We start from the raw sequence: 21,985 nt of genomic DNA on the forward strand, positions 1-21,985 counted from the left end.
CCAGCTCTCCTTTGCTAGACCACATTCTTAATTTGTTTCCTAACACAGTCATTTAAGATTTCTGAGAATACATAGTATAAGACACATAAGCCACCAGCACAGCTGTTATTCCTGACTGGAGCAGTTTCCTCAAATCTTCATCTGGTCTTCTCTCCTGGTAAATTAATATCCAGTGTGGCCATTGGGACATGCTTTCCTTTTCTCCATTAAGTTCTAGAGCTGGCCCTAAGCATTTTTATCACATCTCTTTCCTCCTGGGAGCTCAGTCTCACTCCACACAACATATCTGAGCTAAAGGTACACCAAAGCGGTGGCTGGAGACTTTCATTTTAATTTCCTTATTCCTCCTCCCGTCTTCTTTTGTCTCCTGATGAGCCTGTTGGATTCTTTGGGCTTCCCATCCTGAGCTTAGGATTCAGAGCACCAGGGAAAAGACTATGGCCCATGGATGAGTAACCCACAGTGCCTAACTCACCACTCCTGGATTTTGAGATATGCTAGAGACTCGGAAGTATTAACCCATGGACTCAACTAGCTGAAGAGTGAAACTCTTTTCCAATGGTCTGTGTAATGAAAACCAGCTATCATGTTGTTACAACAAAGGAAAGTGAGGTTAATTGTATAGCATATGGATAGCTATCATTTCTTCCACACAAATATTGAGTACCAACTATATACCAGGCATTGGAATAAAGCAGGGAAAAAGACAGGCAAGATCCTAGTGGAGGGTAGACTCACAATAAGCATACAAATAAATAAATAAACAAAATAACATGAGGTAGTGGTAAGTGCTATGAAAACAATAAAACAGGGTGATATCACAGTAACTGGAAGGATGGGACTGCTCTAACTGGTGTGGCCAAGGGAAGCTTCTGAGGAGTTGACAATTGAGCTGAGACTGAAAGACAAGAAGCCAAGGAGAACATTCTAGGCAGAGGAAATAGTAAATGCAAAAGCCCAACGTCTGCAATGGACTTTAAGGCCTTGTCTTTTCATTTTTATTTAGGGTCATTGAAAGAGTCTAGACAACTGGTTTTGGACCCTGCATCCCCATTAACCAACATGAGTAAAAGGAGATGATTAGATGGGGAATTCTAGAACCACTGTCTAGTTTTAACATCTGAATCCACAAGTTGCTATAGTTGTGCTAGAAAGCGGTGACCTGGACTCAGTGGCACTTATCTGGCACATGATGTGACTTCTAAGGTGGCCTTGGGCATGGTCCTCCTTCCTGCAGGTTACTATAAAGGCCATAATGAAATCCCAATGTTAAGACAGTGGGAAGGTGCTGGTAAGATTATATAGCAAATACTGATAAGTACTCACTAATGGGCACCGGTGACACTAATTACCTCTGCAGTGAGAACTTTCAGCCTCTTCTAGAGATGGCTATGGACGCCTTACTCTCTGAAGCTTTGGGTAAGGTGATGGGAGCGCATCTCCTCATGTATAAATGGTTACCCTGAAGACAGGAGCCTGAAGCAAGGACTTGCGCACAGGCAGTTTATGTGAGAGGTGATCCTGGGTTGTAGAAATCAAAGACTGGAGTCATGAAACGGGGACAGAGGAAAACCAACATGAGATGAGTTATGAGGGTCCCTGTTGTGGACAAGGGGATCTTGATTCCCCTGAGAGTAGCACAGAGGATTGTCCTCTGAGGAACCAGGGACTGGGGCAGTTACTAACAGGGTCACCCCTGGGGGCATGAACTCCCTGGCACTTGTGGGTTGTGCCTTTATTACTCCCAGTGGAATCAGGCCAAGTGGTCTCCCTCCTATGGTGTTGGAGAAGTTCTGAGCAGAAAGCAAAAAGATATGCAGCATGATCCTTAAATGACAGACTAAGTATGAGGTGAGTCTGAGCTCATGTGTGATCACTTGCTGTGGCTACAGCTGAAATGAGGGGTGGGCTTCAGGATGTGACACTGCCACCAGAGGGGTCTGCCATACAGTATTAATGTGATTTTTCTGCTAAATCAGTTTAAATATTCAAAGGAAGGCTAAGATTTGGAAGGGGGATGGGGCAGATTTGCTCTATAGATTCTGTTTTCTTAAACTGGTTCTTGCAGAAAAGAAGGAAAGAAGCTGGGACAGAATGGAATTGTAGAGATGAGACTGGAATCACTTTCTGAGGTCGTTTAATTTATTCTGCTACCACACATCCCTGACAAATCCAGATGGGAATCTAGCTCATTGGTAACTCAATCCACATATAGGACTCAGAATGGAAGGACATGGTGACCTAAAAGAGATAAGTCTCCTTTCCTTTGGGACATCCTATAAGCCAGGAAACTTGGTCAAAGATTAATTTAGTGGGTTGAGAAAGGCTTCTCTGATGAATGAAGAAGGCAGGATCTTTATGCAATTAGTGCACAATAAAAGGTAATCATGACAAAGTCCACAGCTTCCCACAGTTTGACATGGTGAACAGGTATGTTAAATAAAACCTATGTATTCTTTTACCAAACTGTGCCTTAAGAACTCAAAAAATCACAAAATTTCAGATGAATAAAAAAGCATTCTAACAATAGGACAGCATAAGCAAGAGAAGGTACTGTCTTATGCTCCAATATCTAATGTTCTTAGTGCAGTGAATTCTGGTTCTTTTGGCTCAGTGATATTGGGAAAAGTTCACTGATTGTTAGTGGAAATAAGCAATGAAATTTAAAGAAATAAAGTCTAAGAGGCAATTGAGACACTCTGAAGTTTAGTTTTCTCCCTTGTAAATGGGGATAATAATGACACATTACAGCTTGTTGGGAGAATTGAATGGCTGTGTTGAAAGTGTTTTTGTAAATCTGAAGGCATCACACAACATAATTAATCCAGAGTTTTCAAGGTAGTTGTTACTATTTAAATTGTTGAAATGATAAACACCACCCTACTCATTAAGGGAAGGAAGTGCTATTTATCTTAACATTGTTGAATGCAAAGAATCTTCAAGGAGCCAACAAAACCCAACAGCATGGAAATAAATTTCCAGGTGCCCTAAGGAAGGAAACACTTGTTCTGTCTCATCTTGGTATTATGGCTTTGCTAACAATAGCTATGGAATCTGTGTTTTTATGTTAATTTTTATATTTGTATCTAATAGTCTTTCCAAAGCCCTATTTTGAATGAGGATCAGCAAGTGGCAGGAGGCATATCCCAAATAATTCCTTTCCTTTAGCTATTTGTCATTACTTTGTGCTTCCCTCAGCTGTTTATGTCCATTTTCTCTGGGTAGTTTTATTTTTTTATTAAAAAAATTTTTTTTAATGATTACTTACTTTTGAGAGAAAGAGAGATACAGAGTGTGTGCAGGGGAGGTACAGAGAGAGAGAGGGAGACACAGAATCCAAAGCAGGCTCCAGGCTCTGAGCTGGCAGCATAGAGCTAGACACAGGGCTTGAACTCATGAACTGAGAGGTCATGTCCTAAGCCGAAGTCAGATGCTTAACTGACTGAGCCACCCAGGTGCTCCTGGGTAGTTCTATTTTTATTAAAAGATATTCATTTTAGAATCTTATTCTTGCTTATGTCTTTTGCTTAAATTAAAAGAATCTTTCAGGTGTTACAGAGTCAGTCAGATGTTTTAAAATACAATTAAAGGTCTTAAGATGCAGTTTTGTGGAATATTTCTGACATTTCACTTCAGGTTTGTTTTTTTTTTTTTAATCTCACTGAGTTCAACTAAAGTGAATGTAGTTCTGATGTGATGGGTAAATTGAAGCTGAAAGTTTACAGAAGATGAAAAGATACCATTGGCTCAGACAAATCGGGAGCTTTGTTTTAGTGTAATGTAAATATTGTGTCACTACTGTTTCTTACCCATATCTTTTCTGCAGATTTATGCAATATCTAAGTTTTTACTAATTCACTATGGCTTTGGATTTTGCACTCCCAGGAATCTCAGATCTGGTAACCCTTGTTGGTGGAGTTTAGAAATGGAAGATGGTAAAGAAGTATTGACAGGGACTTTCCTTATTACAAAATAGAGTAGACAAAACAGTGCTTCTTCTGATAGGGCTGAATAGTTTGGAGAAGGCATGCAGTGGGATGAAGAATTACAAAGTGGCTAACTGGTGGGTGACTCCATTGCCATCCAGGGCCTTGCGCTCAACCTTGTAGGCTAAGAAACAAATCTCAAGGGCAATCAGAATAACCAAGCTGAGAAAGGTTGAATATAAAATCAGACTGAAAATTTTACACTTACAGGGATAAAAAGAATTGTGCTAATGGTAACAGCTACTATTTCTTGAGTGCTTTCTATATGTCAGATATCATACTTATTCTATATTAGTTAGCAAGCTTCCTGCATTCAAGTCCATCTCTGTCATTTACTGGTATGTGGTCCTTTAACTTTATGCAAGTGACTTGCTTTATTTAATCAAGTTCTCAGAAGAATGCCTGGCACATCACAAGTACTCTGTAACTATTTGCCATTAGTATTAATTCTTTTATTTTTTTATTAAAATTTTAAAAAATGTTTTATTTATTTTTGAGAGAAAGAGAGAGAGAGACAGCACGAGTATGGCAGAGGCAGAGAGAGAGGGAGACACAGAATCCGAAACAGGCTCCAGGCTCTGAGCTGTCAGCACAGAGCCCGATGCGGGGCTCCAATCCATGAACCATGAGATCATGAACTGAGCCCAAGTTGGACGTTTATCCGACTGAACCACCCAGGTGCCCCACCATTAATATTAATTCTTACAACATTCCTATGAGGTGTATACCATTACTATTCTCCTTTACTGGTGAGAAAATGGAGATTTAAAAAGTTCAATAATCTGCTTAAAGTTCCATAGGTAGTTAAGTGGAAACCAAAATATAATCAAGACAAGGAATTAGAATTGGATGGTTAAGGATCCAGGCTAAGAGAACACTCACATTCGCCTTCTCAGGGGAGGTCTTTCCAATGAGATTACATCACTCAGAGTCTATTGGTCAAGTCTCCTCTAAAGGATAGTTCTCAGAAAACCTGGGACTACCTAATTTCAAGGCTTCGTAGCTCATTCTCCGACTTACCAGGAAGGATGTATCATTCACATTGTTCCCAAGTACCTTATGCAATAGGACCAATAGAACTTTCTGTGATGGTGAAATGTTCTAGATCTACGTTGTCCAATGCGGTTGCTACTGTCCACATATTAACACTTAAAATAAGACGAGCGTAACTGAGGAATTGATTCTAATTTAATTTAATTAATTTTAATTTAAGTAGCCATATATGACTAGTGGTTACTATTTCAGTGCACAGAACAGCAGGGGAATAATGTGTTTTTAGAAAAAAAATAACATGAGGCAGTTGGTCATCACTGAGAAAGAAGCAAAGGGATCCAACCAGCCTTATTATGAGAATATTGTGTGTGAATGTCACTCAGCAACAACTGTTTCCCCGATCAGCTAAATTGTCCTACTCATTTCCTTGTTAGTATAGCAGTTTCTGAGGGCAAGAAGCCCATTTGTTTGACCAGTTAAAAAGTCAGTAGAGAATTATTAAAATTGAAAAGTCAGAGATAATTTGTCCTGGTTAAATCCTTTGGGTAGCTCTTCCACCCAGGATCCTCTCAAGGCAAGGATAGTTCTGGGGTTGTGAGGAGAGGAGAATGAAATCAGAAGTAGACTGAGGAGTGAGAATAGCTTTGCAAATGGTAAGTGATTTGGCAAGCTGAACTGAAACATACCCATGCATTATCACTCTTTTCCCTTTTCTTGGCAACTAGGGCAAGTGTGCCTCAGTTTTTCAACCACGGGGTTTTGAGTCAGAAGACCTGGGGTAAAGTCCTAACTTCATCCCTCACTAACTGCATGACTTTAGATAAATCACTCAATGTCACTGCCTTGTAGAGTCTGTAAAATAGGGTAGAAGATAGTGGGCCTCAGATATAATACCTTCCTCAGAGGATGTGAGAAGGATCAAATGAGGTAATGCATGTGGAACCACTTTGTAAACACGTGAAAGCTGTTGAAATGTCTTGGCAATGATGACTGCATTTGTACAGATCACTATTGCCTTTGAAACAGCTTTCATATTTATTGCGTTTTTATCTTCACAACAAGTCTATGAGGGAAGTAGGGCAGGAATTATTATCTATGTTTTACCATCTGTTGATGTAGACAAATGAGGCCCAGAGAAGCTGAGAGACTGGCCTAAGGTTATACAGGGTGTCTGATTGCATTAAATGTGAGCTTAACCCTAGTCCTACCAATTCCTATTCTAGAGCCCTCTCTTCCAAAAAATAAGCAACAGTCACAAGCTTGATATCCACCAGTTGTGCTGTAGAAACTATTTCTACTCAGTAAGCAAGCCACCCTACAACCTGAGTCCAAAGATGAAGAATCATAACATCAATGTAATGTATCCACCCACTGTGCTAAGCATTTCATCAATATTATCTTCTTTAATCCTCATACTAACTCTATGAGATTTTATGGTTATAAGTCCCACTTTATAGATGAGGAAATGGAGGCAGAAAATGGTTCAGGAATTGGTCCATGGTCCACGGAGCTAGTGAGTACCAAGGGAGTCTGGATGTATTAGTTTGCTAAGGATGCTTTAATGAAGTCCCAGACTGGGTGGATTAAACAACAGAAATGGATTGTTTCACTATTCCTGAAGCTAAAAGTCCAAAATCAAGGTGTTGGCAGGGTTGATTCTTTCTGGAGGCTGAGGGAAGGGTATGTTCCTGGTTTCTCTCCTTGGCTTGTAGATCCCTGTGTCTCTTCATACTGTCTCTGTGTCTAAATTTCCCATTTATATAAGGACACCAGTTATATGGGATAAGGGATCACCTTCATGATTGCATTTTAACTTGATTGCCTCTATAAAAACCCTCTCTCCAAATAATGTCACATGATGAGGTTAGGACTTCAACATACCAATTTGGTGGGGGGAGGGGTGGGACACAATTCCACCAATAACACTGGATATAAACCCAGATCAATTGGCCTTATACTGTTAAGCATTATGCTTTATTGTTTCCTGACATCATAAAATTAAATTATTCTGTAGTCTTTTGATAGGAACAAATGTCAAGACCTAGAGCATGTCAGTTGATCCCAAATCCACTTTTAGGGCCACTGACCAGAAATCTATTTTACATATTAAGTTCTGAAACTGGAAAGTACTCCCCAAAATTAAGCTAAGAGACTGGTTTCCAGTTTACTAGGCAACTTGGCATCGAGGACTTTTCTCATAAACATTTACAAATATTCTGCTCTGTAATGAAGTTAATCAGTAAACCATACAACCTCTGGCCTCTGTCACTCCTTACCTGGTCTCATTTTCAGTTGCTGTGAATAAGCTAAGAATGGTAATGCAGTTTCAGGGGTTAGAATATCCAATTCAAAGTAGTCCTCGCCATAGCCACACATCATCAAGATTTGTCATGGAAATGATGAGCATGAAGCCTGATAAAGGTAGGATACTGTTCACAATTGCTCTTGGTCAAATTTACACAACTGGGCTGAGCAAGTGTGGGGGCTTTTGTTTGAGATTTTAGCAACAGATCTATGTCAAAGATGTCTCAGTCAGAGCCAGAAGACTGGGTGAGAAGTTGGGGTGGGGTGATTTTTTAGGATTCGAGGCAGGTGAATATCTCATTGAGATAAAATCTAAGTATTTTTTCCTAAGATTCTTCATTGAATATTACGTAAAATGAGCAAGATTTTTTCAAGTTAAACACTAGACAGTTCTAACAATAATGCCTGTAGACACTTGAAAAAACACTTTGAAGTGCATTATTTAATGCAGTGTTTTAAAAATGGCATGTCTTAGACCCCAGTGGATCATGAAGTCTATTTGGGGCTTATAACCAGTATTAAAAATTAGACTAGACTAGACTAGAATAGAATAGGAGTAGAATAGAATAGAAATGTCAGAGTGTACTTCAAGAAGTAGGGGTAAGTGTTATTTCATAGAAATTTTGTTTCAATTAGTTCTACATATGTTTATGTGTATACAGGGGTCATGATATAAGATGTATTTCAAACTATTGTTGTGGTGAGAAAAATAAAAAGAGATTGAGAAACATCGATGTACTGAACTAGTTTCACAGCTGATTTCTCCCAAGTCTGTGGAAAATTAGATGAGTAAAGAGTTCAGCTTTAGGCCTAGGCTGTTTGTTTTCTCTGAAGCAAAGCACAGATTATAATTAAAACATAGACTGTATAATGTAATATTGTCTATTTTAATATTCTTCTCAAAACAGACTCTTACCTTTTAAATTTTCAGTTAAAAGAGAAACTCTAATCATTTTTACAATAATTATAATTTTGAGCCTATTTCTGATTGTAGACATGGCAGCATAACATTTTATTTAAATATGATGTTCAAAAGTGACTGGCATTGTACTTAGGAAGTTAGTTGAAAGGCAGGAGAAGCAAATTTTCCACTATTTCCATTTAAGAGACATTTATTAGGCGTACTGTGTCAGGCTGTGTGTAAGGTGCCAGGAATGGAAAAAAAAAAAAAAAAGAGGAGAGGAATATAACCTAATATATTCCCCAAAGAGTTCACTGGCTAACCACACAATAAAAAATGTATTGAAGGGTGCCTGGGTTGCTCAGTCAGTTAAATGTCTGACTATAGCTCAGGTCATGATCTCATGGTTCATGAGTTTGAGCCCCACATCAGGCTCCGGGCCGTGGAGCCTGCTTTGGATTCTGTGTCTCCCTCTGTCTCTCTCTGCCCCTCCCCTGCTCGCTCGCTCTCTCTGTCTCTCTCTCTCTTTCTCAGAAAATGAATAAAACATTAAAAAATTTTAAAAAATGTATTGAATGTTTATGCTATATCCAGCACTATGCAGTTTATGTTCTTTGCCTTAGCTTACCTGTACTACAACCTCTCACCCAGGTTGTTTATTCCACATTATAAAGGAAGGAAGAGAAGCTTAAAAAAGTTCAATGTCTTTCCCAAATTCATACATCTAGCAAATTGCAGGTGAATTGAATCCAGATTTGTGCATGCAGAAGGGCCCTGGTAAACCTGTATGTCACTAAACTTCAAGTTTAGCGTGGAAGATAAGCCTGTAAACAAGTCAAACAATAGTCCATGCTTCTAAGCGCTGCAATAGAAGTGTGTACAGACAGTAGGTGAGATTAATTCTAGGGGAGATTAATCGAGGGGAGCTAGGACAGGCCTCACAGAGGAGGTGGTCAGCTGGCAAGCCAGGGAAAGGCACCAACATCACAAAGGCCAGGAATGGCAGACAGCTTACAAATGAAGCCATATCATCTAAGTTAAGAAACATTGGATTAGGAAATAAAGGAAGGCATAGAAGGCAATTTTTCCATGCATGAAACATTTTAACAAGCAGTCATGAAATGTTTACTATGGTCAAGAGTAAAATAGTGCCAGGAGTAAAATAATGGATATAATGTGAACGCTTTCCAGGCTCTTCAGAAACAAACTGAGATCATGGCAAAGTGCCATCATTATTACATGAACCTGATTCTCCCATTTGGGTACCCAAGGATTCAATCACACACTCCTTGGAGAGGTATGGTCTAATATGGTAGGCACTAGGCACATGTGGCCACAAATTTTTAAATTTCAATTATTTAAAATTAAATACAACTTCAAACTCAGTTTCTCAATATCACTAGCCACATTCTCATATGGTTAGTGGCTACCATATTGGTAGGTATAAAACATTTCCATCATCTCACAAAATTCGGTCAGATTCTACTCTTAGAAAAACTATTAAATGCTAAAGACTCTACCCAAAAGAGTTTTGCTTTCCTTTTGCAGGGGATCTCAGACTCCCCTGATGTCTATTCATGTGTTGTCATTTAAAAGCTCTTTCTAAACTCTCAGGGAACATTCCCTGTCATAAAGGAATCCAAATTGTCCCTCTCCTTGTTAGACTGATTCCAGAAAAGCACTGATAAATCCAAATATATGTGTTATATACATACATATGTACATATATATACGCATATATATGTACATACAAATACATATATATGTATGTATGTATGTATAATACACACACACATACATATATATATTCCCTTTAAATTGTATTAAAGTAGAAATAAATGCACCTTTTTAGAAAGCATATTTTAAAGTTGACTTACCTCTCTGCCCCTTCCACATCTGATGTGAAAAGTCCTATCACAAAGTTCTGGTATTCATTTACTTGTTTTTGTCCCTTGACATCTCTCCACACACAAACACATGCACAGAGAAGGGATGGGCCTTTGTGTCTGTATTATCTCTATCTTGTTCACTGTTGTATCCTCAGAGTCTAGCACAGTTCCTGTCAAATAACAAGTGTTCAGTATATATTTATAAATGAAAGAAGTATCCTATAACTTATGTTATTAAAACAGACTAAGTGTTAATAATTACTAATTAACTGTCAGTCAACTATCATTAAAATCAGGATTTTGCTAGGTTCTTTTAGAAGCAAACATGTCTTTTTATGGCATTCAACATATCAAAACATTTTCTCAAGTACTTTATTTTATATTCAGAATTACCCATGAGATAGCAAGGTTGGGTGTTAATAGTCCCAGAAAAAAATGAAAAAGAAAAATGTTAGGCAGTTGTTTGAAGCCTGTCAGTGAGTTCATGATGGAAGCTGTTCTAATCTCACTATTTTGGGTTATGTTGATCACGCTGGGTTTTTTACTATAAGTTGCCTGCATACTGATTGTTTCTCCTCTGTCAAGATTTGGTGGGGACACTGAAATACTAGAAGTGGATGTGCTTTGAGAATAGAAACATTATTTAATAATATGATGTGCTGTTCTCATATTCTTACATTTCATTGTTTTCATGTAATATTATCAATGTCTTTGTGAAAACTTTCCATTTTACTTGAAATGATTCCAAAGACATTTGACACTGATTCCATGTTCTGACTTTACTTGGGAGTATATTGTGTCTATTGATTACAAGAATATTAGTTTTATTGAAACAGTGCTCAGAGATCTTGCAATTGTCACGTGAGGAGAAAAAAAACTACACATTTCCTTGGATTTTGTAAAATCTAGATTCTATCATTAATTGGTTGTTTGACCTCAGGCAAATTGCTCAACCTTGCTGGACCTACAGAAAGAGAGGGGCTGGGTCTGGGGACAGGTAATTGACTTGGGGTAAGATCAGTTGGAGGACAAAATCTAGGAATAAGTGTAAGTGAAACTAATGCTTTTAATGCTTCTCAGTTCTTTTCAAACCTATTCATTCTACAAATTTTAGTCATATTTGGTTATGAAATAGATCAGGATTTTGCTTATATTTTATCTTTTCTTTTTGCTGTGATAATATCATATTTTCATACTCTTCCATTTTGTGGTAATAAGACAAAGCACCACTGCCGAAACTTTTTGTCTGTCAGATATACTGATTCAATGCTAGTTTTATATGGAGAAGTCAGGCATAAAAGACAGGAAGTTAATTTTTGCCCAGATAGTGTATACTTTGTGCTTCAGCAATCTTTTTCTGAGTCAATGCAGAAAGCATTCTTTTTAACAAACTTTTGTTATGCATATATTCCCCACTGCCATTGTAGAAGATCCCTGAATTCTTATGCCTATAGGCTATTAGTCATATACTTATGGAGATTTTAGATATAAAGAACTATAAGGTCATCCAACATGAAGTCTTTTCTTTACAGATGAGCAAAGGGCAGCCCAGAGAGGATAGGTAAGTACCATGTAACTAGATTCAGGATGCCCAGGAGCAGAATGCCAGGGAAGACTTCCCAAGAGAAGCTTATACTGAAAAATAAATTTAGAGATAAGTGGAGAATAGTGAGATGAAGCTCTGTGAGCGGATGGCTGTGTTGCAGAAGTTTCCAGGCTCAGGAAAGAGTCGTGTGGGGGCGGGGGGCGGGGGGAAAGGGTAGGGGTGAGGAGAAGGGAGGTCCTGAGTCTGGAAGCAGCAATACATTCAAGGAATAGAGAAGTCAAAACATGAGAAATGGCTGGAAAATAAAAGGTAGGATCATGCAGAGCCTTGCACACCTGGTTGCAGCTTACTTGCAAGCAGAGGCATTGAAGGGACTAACCAAGGGAAGTCCAAAGGGAGGAAGAGAAAACTGTTTACTATCATGCTTTAAAGCACCACACATCTGAAATTATCCGAGACAAGTGATGCTTTGAAGTCAGACTACCAAAGTTCAAATCTTAGCTATTCGGGTAGGTAGGAGTAAAGTTGCCTAACTTCTTTGTGCCCCAGGCTTCTCCTTTGTAAATAAGGATAATGATGTTACTCACCTCCTAAGATTTTGTGAGAGAGAGATGAAAATACCCAAGTGCCTGGCATTAGGAGGGAAGCTCTAAGAGTTTTCTGACAGTAGTAGTTGTAGCAGTAATAACAACACATCTACAATCATTTTTTGAGCACCACACAAAATATTCCATATGTATAGATACATAGATCCACAGTCCCTAACCGACAATTTTAAATTCCAAATGCTCTAAAAACCAAATGTTTTATCCAAAGTTTGACACAAACTTCTGTGGTGGCAAAACCTGACCTGAACAGATGTGAGGATATTTATGGCATTTTTTTATTCCTTAGTAAGAATATGTGTACATTTCACTCTGGAAAAGAGTGTTGTGTTTGATTCTGAGTTCTGTCCCAGACCACGCTGGGAAAAATAGCACTATATTCTGTTCCAAAACACAAACAATTCTAAATTCCAAAACACATATGACAGCAAGAGTTTCCGGTGAAGAACTGTGAATCTGTATTATGTCATTCATTCCTCAGCAAAACCCTTGATAGAGATATTTTCATCTCAGGCTTGCTGCTATCAAAACTGGGGTTCATCAGTGCCTGAGAGTCCCGCTCTTCATAGGAGATGGAGTTGGAATTTCAGTCTAGGATTGCCTGACTATGCTTTGAAGAATCAGACACATTTGTACACTCTCATATCTTATTTGTGTTTATTAAATTTTTTAGTGCTTTGCATAGTTTAAATGTTTTTATTTTCTAAAGAGTCATAGTTTATGCTTCTAGGAAATAGAAGCAGTTTCACAACCTGATAGTTTTCTAATACCTAGAGGTTTTATAGATAAAAGTCTCATTTTGTAATAATGGTGGTAGGAATAATGATTATTATTAATAATAATTTAATGGCAACTATAACTTATCAGGCACTCCTTGTGTGCCCAACATTTAGCAAAGTGCTTGGCCTGCATTATCTTGTTTAATTCTTACATCAAACTAATGAGATAGGTATTATTCCCTATTTTATGAAGAGAAATTTGATCCTTAAAGACATTAAATAAATTGCCAACATGCACACAGAAAATAAGTAACAGGACTGGTATTTGAACCATAGTCAATTCCAGGCACTGCATTGTTTTCTTTTCTTTTTTTTTTTAAAGCCCCTCCTTTTTTTAAAATAATGATTAAAATACAAATATACTTGGCAAAAGTACAGTGTAAATACTATGCAACCTCCTATCCCAAAGAACAAGTCAACAATCTCACTTTCCAGTCCCCATCATCCAGTTTCTTTTGTATCATACAGAAATCTGCCTTGTACACACACACATACACCACACACATTATTTTTTCAATACTCACATAAATCTATGCATTATTCTGTAGCTTAATTTTTTCAAATAGTAGCACATCACAGAAACCTTTCTTTATCAATACATATAGATCTAAATCATTGTTTCATATTTACATAGTATTTCAGTGCATCACATCGTGTAATTCATTAAACCAGACTCCTATTGGTGGCTATTTAAATTGTTTCTGATTATAGTTCTTACAGATGTTCCTGCAAATGGACATCTTTACAGAAACATTTCACACAGATGCAAACCTATCTCTAAAATAAATTTCCTTGGGGTGCCTGGGTGGTTCAGTCAGCTGAGCATCTGACTCTTGATTTCAGCTTAGGTCATAATCCCAGGGTTGTGGGATCAAGCCCCGCATCTTAAGCCCCTGCTTAAGATTCTCTCTCTCTCTCTGGTCCTCTCCCCCACTTGCATGCTGTCTCCCTCAATGAAATGAAATGAAATGAATGAAATGAAATAATAAAATAAAAAACTCCTTGCAGTCTAATTGCTGGGTTAAAAGAGTATTAGAGTTTTAGATGCTGAAAGATATTGAAAAATTACCCTCCAAGAATGTTTGCTTTTCTAAGAGTGTGTTCTGTCGAGCATTTTTAACCTTTACTCATTTGAGGATGAACATGATCATATTTTATATTGCAGTTTATATATTGGACTAACCAAGGGAAGTCCAAAGGGAGGAAGAGAAAACTGTTTACTATCATGGTTTAAAGCATCACACATCTGAAATTATCTGAGAATTATTTAAATTTAAATTTAAATTTAATTATTGGTAAGGGTGAATGCATTTTTGTATGCTTATAAAAACACTTTGTATTTCTAAAAACAGACAGTCCATTCATATCCTCTACCCTTTTTTTCCATGAGGCTGTTGAATTTTTCTTATTGGTTTCAAGTGCTCTTTACATATTAATGATATGAGTCTTCTGTCTGTCTTTTATGTTGTGGATATTGTTCTGAGCTTGTAATTTGTCATTAAATCCTTTTTACGGTGTTTTTTGGCTGTAAAAAAAGTTGTTAATATTTATATAGTTAAATTTTTGTCTCTTCTTAATTCCAGTTTTGTTACTCTTGTTCAGGTGTACTAACAGAACAAGCAGCAGGTCCTTTGGGACAGAATCTAGAAGTGGAACCATACTCACAATACAACAATGTTCCATTTCCCCAAGTTCAACCACAGATTTCCTCATCGTCCTATTATTCCAACCTGGGTTTCTACCCCCAGCAGCCTGAAGAGTGGTATTCTCCTGGAATATATGAACTCAGGCGAATGCCAGCTGAGACTCTTTACCAGGGAGAGATTGAGGTAGCAGAGATTCCTGTAACAAAAAAGGCTCGAATGGGTACAACAACGGGGAGAATAAAAGGGGATGAATTATGTGTTGTTTGTGGAGACAGAGCATCTGGATACCATTATAATGCGCTGACCTGTGAGGGGTGCAAAGGTAAGCTTCTTTGGTTGGTCATTTTCTCCTTGTTCAAGTTTTACTGTGTTGGTTGTTGAGATATCTCAGACTGGATTCTTCCCTTTTTCCAGATAAGTTCCCATTTTCTCCTCCTCTGCTCCTACCTGTTACAGATTTCTAGGAAAAGCCTTTTTAGAGCATTTAGCTTATATATAAACAAACTATTTCCTATTTATAACCTTACACATGGTTAAAAAGAATTTATGGATTGTGGGTTTTATAGGGGTGGGAGGTTGTTATTTTTTATTTTAATTTTTTTACTGTTTATTTTTGAGAGAAAAAGAGAGAGACAGAGTGTGAGTGGGGGAGGGGCAGAGAAAGAGGGAGACACAGAATCCAAAGCAGGCTCCAGGCTCTGAGCTGTCAGCACAGAGCCCCATGCGGGGCTCGAACCCATGAATCATGAGATCATGACCTGAGCCGAAGTCGGACACTTAACTGACTGAGCCACCCAGAGCCTTAGGTTGTTTTCTTTTCCTTTTCTTAAAATTAAGATCAAGGAGAATAATACTTTATTATATAATGTATTTGTTATACCTCAGTAGTAAACTTATTAGTTCTCATGCTCATTCCCATTTTATAGATGAAGAAAGTGCAGCACAAGAAGTTAATCAACTTACTCAAGTCTTCACAGCTAATTAGAGGTGGAGCTTCAAAAGCATAGCTTATGAATCTAACTCCAGAGCATTTGCTATTAACCACTTGGCTACCATGTCTTTTAATCCTTGCCTACTAAATGATCATTCTACTCTTTGAGCTATTTGGTCAAGGCTAGTATTGACTAATTCAGTGGCCAAAGTATTGGTATTGTCTAGGCCAAGGAAATAGACTCCTGAAGTCAGTAACCTGGGTCGGCTCAACTCCTTACAGATGAGCACTTAGAGAAACCTGGTCCTCCTGAGAAGAATCTGGGGCATCCAGGGTAACTGGAGTGAAACCAGTGTGCCTAGGACAACCCTAAAAAACACCGACTTTAAAAGCAGGCAGGGGAAGAGAATCCCCTAAAGGGTATAGAAGAAAGCCAGAGATGGGGGTGGGGGGGGGGGCTACCAGGAAAGTGCAGGGTCATAGGACAGAAGGGGACAGAAAAGTGGTCAAAAAAGAAGTTGTTCTTGGGCAAGTTCAGGAAGGAAAAGCTGGAGCTGGATGTAGATATAATTTTTAAGAGCAAAAAAAAAGCAGAGCTTTTTCATTGATTTTGACTTGAGACTTTGCCCCAGTGGTACGAGCAAAAGGACCAGAGTGCAAGGGAGGAGATGAGATGGGGCCAGGATGAGCCCGTGTGCTACATTAGGGTATGCAATTTTTTTTTTCTGTAAAGAGAGAGTAAATATTTTAGCGGTCTTTCTTGCGATTACTCAACTCTGCAAACACAGCCACATAAAGAAGGGGCATAGCCATGGCTTTATTTAACTTACAAAAATAGGTAAGGAAATTAAAAAAAAACAGGCAGCATGCCGAATTTGGCTCATAGGCCTAGCTGTAGTTTGCTGACCTTGTTCTGGACCAATGACTCTTGAGGGTGAGTATCAGCCTATTAACTAGAAGCTATATAGTGAGAGAGCACAAGAGTCAGGGCATGTATACAGGAAACATAAACTCATTTTGTGTAGCTGGATTGAATTCAGTTTCAAGCCCTTGTGGAGCCTTTATTTCATTTAATTTAGGATTATTCTTCTCACCCTCACCCCCACCAAAAAAAACTCTCACATTTCTCTGGGGTTTTGTCTAAATTCTGTGATTATCCAGGGTCAGGGAGGTATTGGGCACTGCAGGTGGGACTCTGGTCTCCAGTGTTGTTAACACAGTCCAGCATCTGCTGGGTGTTGTTCTAGCTGGTCTGCGGTGATCAGTGGGAAAAGTCTCTGAGGCTCCATCCCGGGGTCTTGAGTACATTCCTCCTTCCTGTCTGGCCTGCCTGCTGTCCTGCAACTCAGGTGGGGTGGGTTCCCAATGCTCCTGCAGTGTCGTGCTGGAAGACCTGGCTGCTCAGAGAAAACATGAAGCCATTTCATCTGCTCCCCTGCCACCCAGTGTGCAGGCAACACCTGGTGCCTCTCCGGGCTGTCTCCGGGGAAGGGTGCAAGAATTTTTCTGTTCTAGAACTCCTGAATGACATGGAGTTTCTATAATCTTTCAATACAAGCATCCCAGGATGCAGTCTGGGCGTGAAGAGGGGAAGGACAGAACTCAGGGCTTTTCACGTATCTAATATATGTCTTGACTCTTTTTTTTAAATTTCTTCTTTCTTAATTTACCCTTCCCAACTTGGGGAAATTTAGTGTCTGGGATCTGAAGGCTCAGATTGTGGTGACTAAAAACCAATAATGAGCTCCTTTGTGCTCTGTATATGTTCTCCTGAGGAAACAAATGAAAATGATCCTGGCTTAGTGGATAGGTAGGAGGTTCACAGCATAGGGTAGAGTATAAGGGGAAGAAGCAGGAGCCTATGCCAGGAAGGCCTAACAGCTTGGCCAACCCAGTCCCCTCACCTGGCACCCCTTGCATGTCTGTGCTTACAAGATACAAAGTCAGTTTTACTCTTTAACTTTCCATCAAAGAGAGTGTGTGAACTTTGGGGGTTCACAGGCATGCATTGAATCTAGACTCTGTAATTCTTGGCTGAGTATGCAAGTTACTTAATATATCGGTCAGAGTTCAGTGAAATAAAACAGAAACCAAAACTTCAAGCAGTAAGGAATGAATGCAGAAGAAGTTGGAAGGGCAGAGGAGCAGGTTCTATGCTGAGTCTCCAAGAGGATGCTTAGTGCACACACTGCAGAACCGGCCTGCCCGGGCCATTGCTATAGTCAACAAGATGGGGAAACAGGAAGCTAACACAGAACTGTTGGTTCCAGAAAGACACCACCTTAGCTGCCATCTTGGGACCAGGAAGCTGCCTCCACCATAATCACTGGCTCTAGAGACATGGCGTGCCAGCTAAATCTGTACATGTGCATGATGAAGGCCCTGTGTCTTGCTTTTCAACATCCTCTAAGCTAGCAGCTGGAACCCAATATTGCTGCACAATTCCACAATCCTACTTGCCAGCAGAAACAACAGTCTTATAAGGGCATGTGTCTGGAAGAGCTTAAATCATATGCACAATGTTAGCTGCAAGGGAGTCTGGGAAAGATTGTGTCCAATGTCTTGCCTTTATGATAGAGAATGTATGATAGATTAGAAGTAGGTACAGTGGATATCCAGCTAGCCAATCCTTAGTTTATGGACTATTTTGCTTCTCTGAGCCTCCAATATGCAAAGAATGATAATATCAATTTAACAGGGTCTTTGTAGAATTCAGTTAAATTTTTATATTTTATAAGATTTTTTAAAGTTTATTTATTTTTGAGAGAGAGAGAGGGAGAGCAGGGGAGGGGCAGAGAGAGAGGGAGACAGAATCCCAAGCAGGCACTGTGCTCGAGTCCCACACAGAGCCTGATGTGGTACTCGAACTCACGGAATTGTGAGATCATGACCTGAGCTGAAATCAAAAGTCAGATATTTAAGTGAGTGAGCTACCCAACACCCCAGATTTTTATATTTTAAAGATCCTGGGAGCTCTCTTCCTTTAAGACTTCACTGCAGATCTGTCAGACTTGTGATACTCACACACACACACACACACACACACACAAACACACACGAGAAAATTTTTAAAAACTTAAAAACAAAGCAAAGATCATGGTTAACATCCTGATTTCATTGGTCTCTATATCTGTTTCTGTTAGAAATATTTTAATTTTAATGTATGCTTTATTGTAGATATTTATGGCATCAATGAGAGTCATTGCAATACATTTTTAAAAGTATAATTGCAAGAACACAAGTATAACGCATTGACAATGACTGCCATTTGCTCAGCACTAGATTAAATCAAGAGCTTTCTTTTCCCCCAGTTATCAGTGGAACATACGAAAATGTGCTAATGTCTGGGGATGAATTTTGATTCAAACTTCAAGCCTCAACTAACAAAACTGATCTGCATCTGACTGGAAATTTCAAATGACCGCATTTTTAAATAGGTCACTGTCAGTCACATTCATCTCCAGGCCAGGAGTCTGCACCTACCAATGAGAGATTGAAAGAAATCTTAAAAGGCATTTTATGAGTAAATGGGTAACCTGTTGTCCTTTCGAACACATTCTGACTTAGTTCTGAAGTTGTAGAAAAGACTCAATAGTTACAGAAACGATTCTGGTATGTAGAATAGATGCAGAGTGTTTGCAGTGGGCACTTTGTTTGTGGGTCAGGGCTGAGGTGCCCTGATTCACACACAAACCTCCTGAAATCCTATTTGACTTTGGGGTCTGATTTTATGAGATCTGATAATAACCCTAATGAACTCTATAGGTCAAACTAGAATGTGATGCAAGGGGGTGGGGCTTATGCTATTTTACTGCGTTGGAAGCCTTTTGTAATAAGTGTTCTAAAAATCACCTGGGCGGCTCAGTCGGTTGAGCATCTGACTCTTGATTTCGGCTCAGGCCATGATCTCATGGTTCATGAGTTTGGGTCCTGGGTCAGGCTCTGTGCTGACAGCATGGAGTCTGCTTGGGATTCTCTCTCTGCCTCTCCCCCACTCTCGCTCTCTCTCAAAATAAATAAATAAAACTTTTTAAAAAATCACAAGAGTGGGATTCTGACAGCAGATGACCTGGATATCATCCGACCCTTCCCCCATGGCTGATTCTCTTCCCAGCTGTTCCAAGTTACTGAATATGTCTGGGCTTCAGACTTCTCACTTATAAAATGAGGATAATAATAAAGAGGAGGAGGAGGAGGAAGACCTTGAGAGGAGGATGATGGTGATGCTGCTCATAGATAAGATATATTAAATGATTATTATGTGCAGGCTTTATCTGGAGGCTTTGCATGTACAAACTCATTTAATCTTTGGGACATCCCTTTGAGGTAGGCACCTAGAGGCTGGTGGGAAGATTGAAGAAGATAATGTGTGTAAAGCAATTAACATAGTACTTGTCTATGGTGAACCCTCTGTAAATGTCCACTCTTATTATTATTATCATTGAGTTGTTGTGAAGAAAAAAAAATGAGGCATTGTTTTTGAAATATCTAGCTCAATACCTGGCACACTTGAGTGCTCAGTAAGCCTTAGTTATTGCTGCTTTATTGGTGAATTCTTACAATTTTATTATTGTTATTCTATTCATCTGGCCTCCCAAATTTTGATCATACACTATCTTCAAAACTATCTCTCCTCCTATTAATTAATTAGTTAAGTCTCCAGCTCCTGAGAGTTTGAATTCATTAATTCAATTCTTTATTCAGCAACCATATGCCAGGCACTATTCTTTTTTAATTTTTTTTAATGTTTATTTATTTTTGGGAGAGAGAGAGAGAGACAGAGAGTGAGTGGGGGAGGAGCAGAGAGAGGGAGACACAGAACCCAAAGCAGGGTCCAGGCTCTGAGCTGTCAACACAGAGCATGATGTGGGGCTTGAATCCACGAACCGTGAGATCATGACCTGAGCAGACGTTGGACGCTTAACTGACTGAGCATCCAGGTGCCCCTGCCAGGCACTATTCTAAGCATAGGAGATGCAATGGTGAACAAAACAGACAAAATTCCAGTTCTCTTCATCACCATTTTAAAGCAAAGCAAGGAAACAGTTTATGTAAAATAGACAAAAAGAGAAAACAGTAAGAAAGAAAAAAAAAGATTAAAAAATATAAAAGCAACGAAATAGTATCAGAAAGAACATCCTTAAATAGTAATATGATGATTTCCAGTGGGCAAAAATGGAAATTTCAAATAAATATATAGCAATGATGCAAGACAAACCTAAGACAAAAATTACATTTAAACAAGGAAAAATGTTTAAACTAAATACATAAGCAATATGTAAATATGAAAGTAGGACTAAAAAAACCCTCTAGTTGGCATAAGCCTTCAACTCCTGGAGTTTGCCTACCTTGGAGTCTATATGGCTCTTAAAGATGGTAAAAGCAAGCTAACGCAGAACATTGTTACCCCTCCCTTCATTTTCCCAATAAAAGCGCTGACCTCCACCTCTATCATCTTTGAGATGATCAAGTATAACCCTTTCAATGAGGGGTTGAAAAAAACTCTATGTGACAGTTATCTCTTTTTTTAGAGAGGGACTTTACCTTTTGTTTTATTAAGTAAATGTAGAAAGATAGCTACCTATCTTTTCTCCTCCTGGGATGGGAAAGAAAAGCAAAAAGAGAGAGAGAGAGAGAGAGAGAGAGAGAGGAATCAAAGCAGCAAAAACAAAACAAAAAACAAACCCAAAAAACAAAAAAACAGACCCCAAAAAACAACAGGAGCAAGAACAAAGCATACTTGGGAATCACTCAATAAATTATCCTTTCATATTAACATTGCTAAAATTATTGAAAAAATATACATTAATGGGCTCAAACAAATTGGGGAAAATAATGACTTTGTTTCTGTTATGGCATTCTGTTATAGACTGTTTATTTCATTTATCTTTATAATGGCTCCAGTAGATGGTATTATCATTTCCTTTTTGCGAATAAAGATACCAACACTCAGAGACTTGTCCAGGCCTCACAGCTATAAAAGATTGGGGTAGAATGGGTAGTCAAATCTCCAGGACTCCTGAGCTATACTTTGCCCTCTGTGCTGTCCTTCCTTGTATCCTTTCGTCAGTGACTTTCTGAAGACATTCAACACTAAAGCATATGCAAGGAAAATGAGTGTTTCAAAAGTTGGTTCTGTGTTTAAGGAAAAAACGCACCAACAAAGAGAAAACCAAATGAAATCTAGATGATGGTGAATCTAAACCCATTGGTCATTTGACAGAATGATCTCCTGGTGTTCTCCACCAATATACTTTCCCAAAGCACTCACAACTATGAATCATTGAACAACACTCACTTGTGTACAAAATAGACCATCCTCTTTTTAAAAAATGTTTATTTATTTTTGAGAGAGAGAGACAGAGAGTGAGTGGGGGAGGAGCAGAATCCTACAGAATCCAAAGT

The 21,985-nt window shown here is 38.8% G+C and overlaps 1 protein-coding gene across 2 annotated transcripts in view; it reads left to right on the forward strand.

The window, feature by feature from the left end:
• NR1H4 (nuclear receptor subfamily 1 group H member 4) overlaps window positions 1-21,985 on the forward strand; it is a 52,533-nt gene that overhangs the window by 19,108 nt on the left and 11,440 nt on the right. For both annotated transcript variants that reach the window (XM_049626153.1, XM_049626154.1), the window contains exon 3: window positions 14,606-14,971. In XM_049626153.1, the coding sequence (XP_049482110.1) occupies window positions 14,606-14,971 (366 nt within the window). The remainder of the gene's footprint in view (window positions 1-14,605; window positions 14,972-21,985) is intronic.

The sequence above is a fragment of the Panthera uncia genome, chromosome B4, assembly GCF_023721935.1.
Source record: "Panthera uncia isolate 11264 chromosome B4, Puncia_PCG_1.0, whole genome shotgun sequence".
Classification (NCBI taxonomy): domain Eukaryota; kingdom Metazoa; phylum Chordata; class Mammalia; order Carnivora; family Felidae; genus Panthera; species Panthera uncia.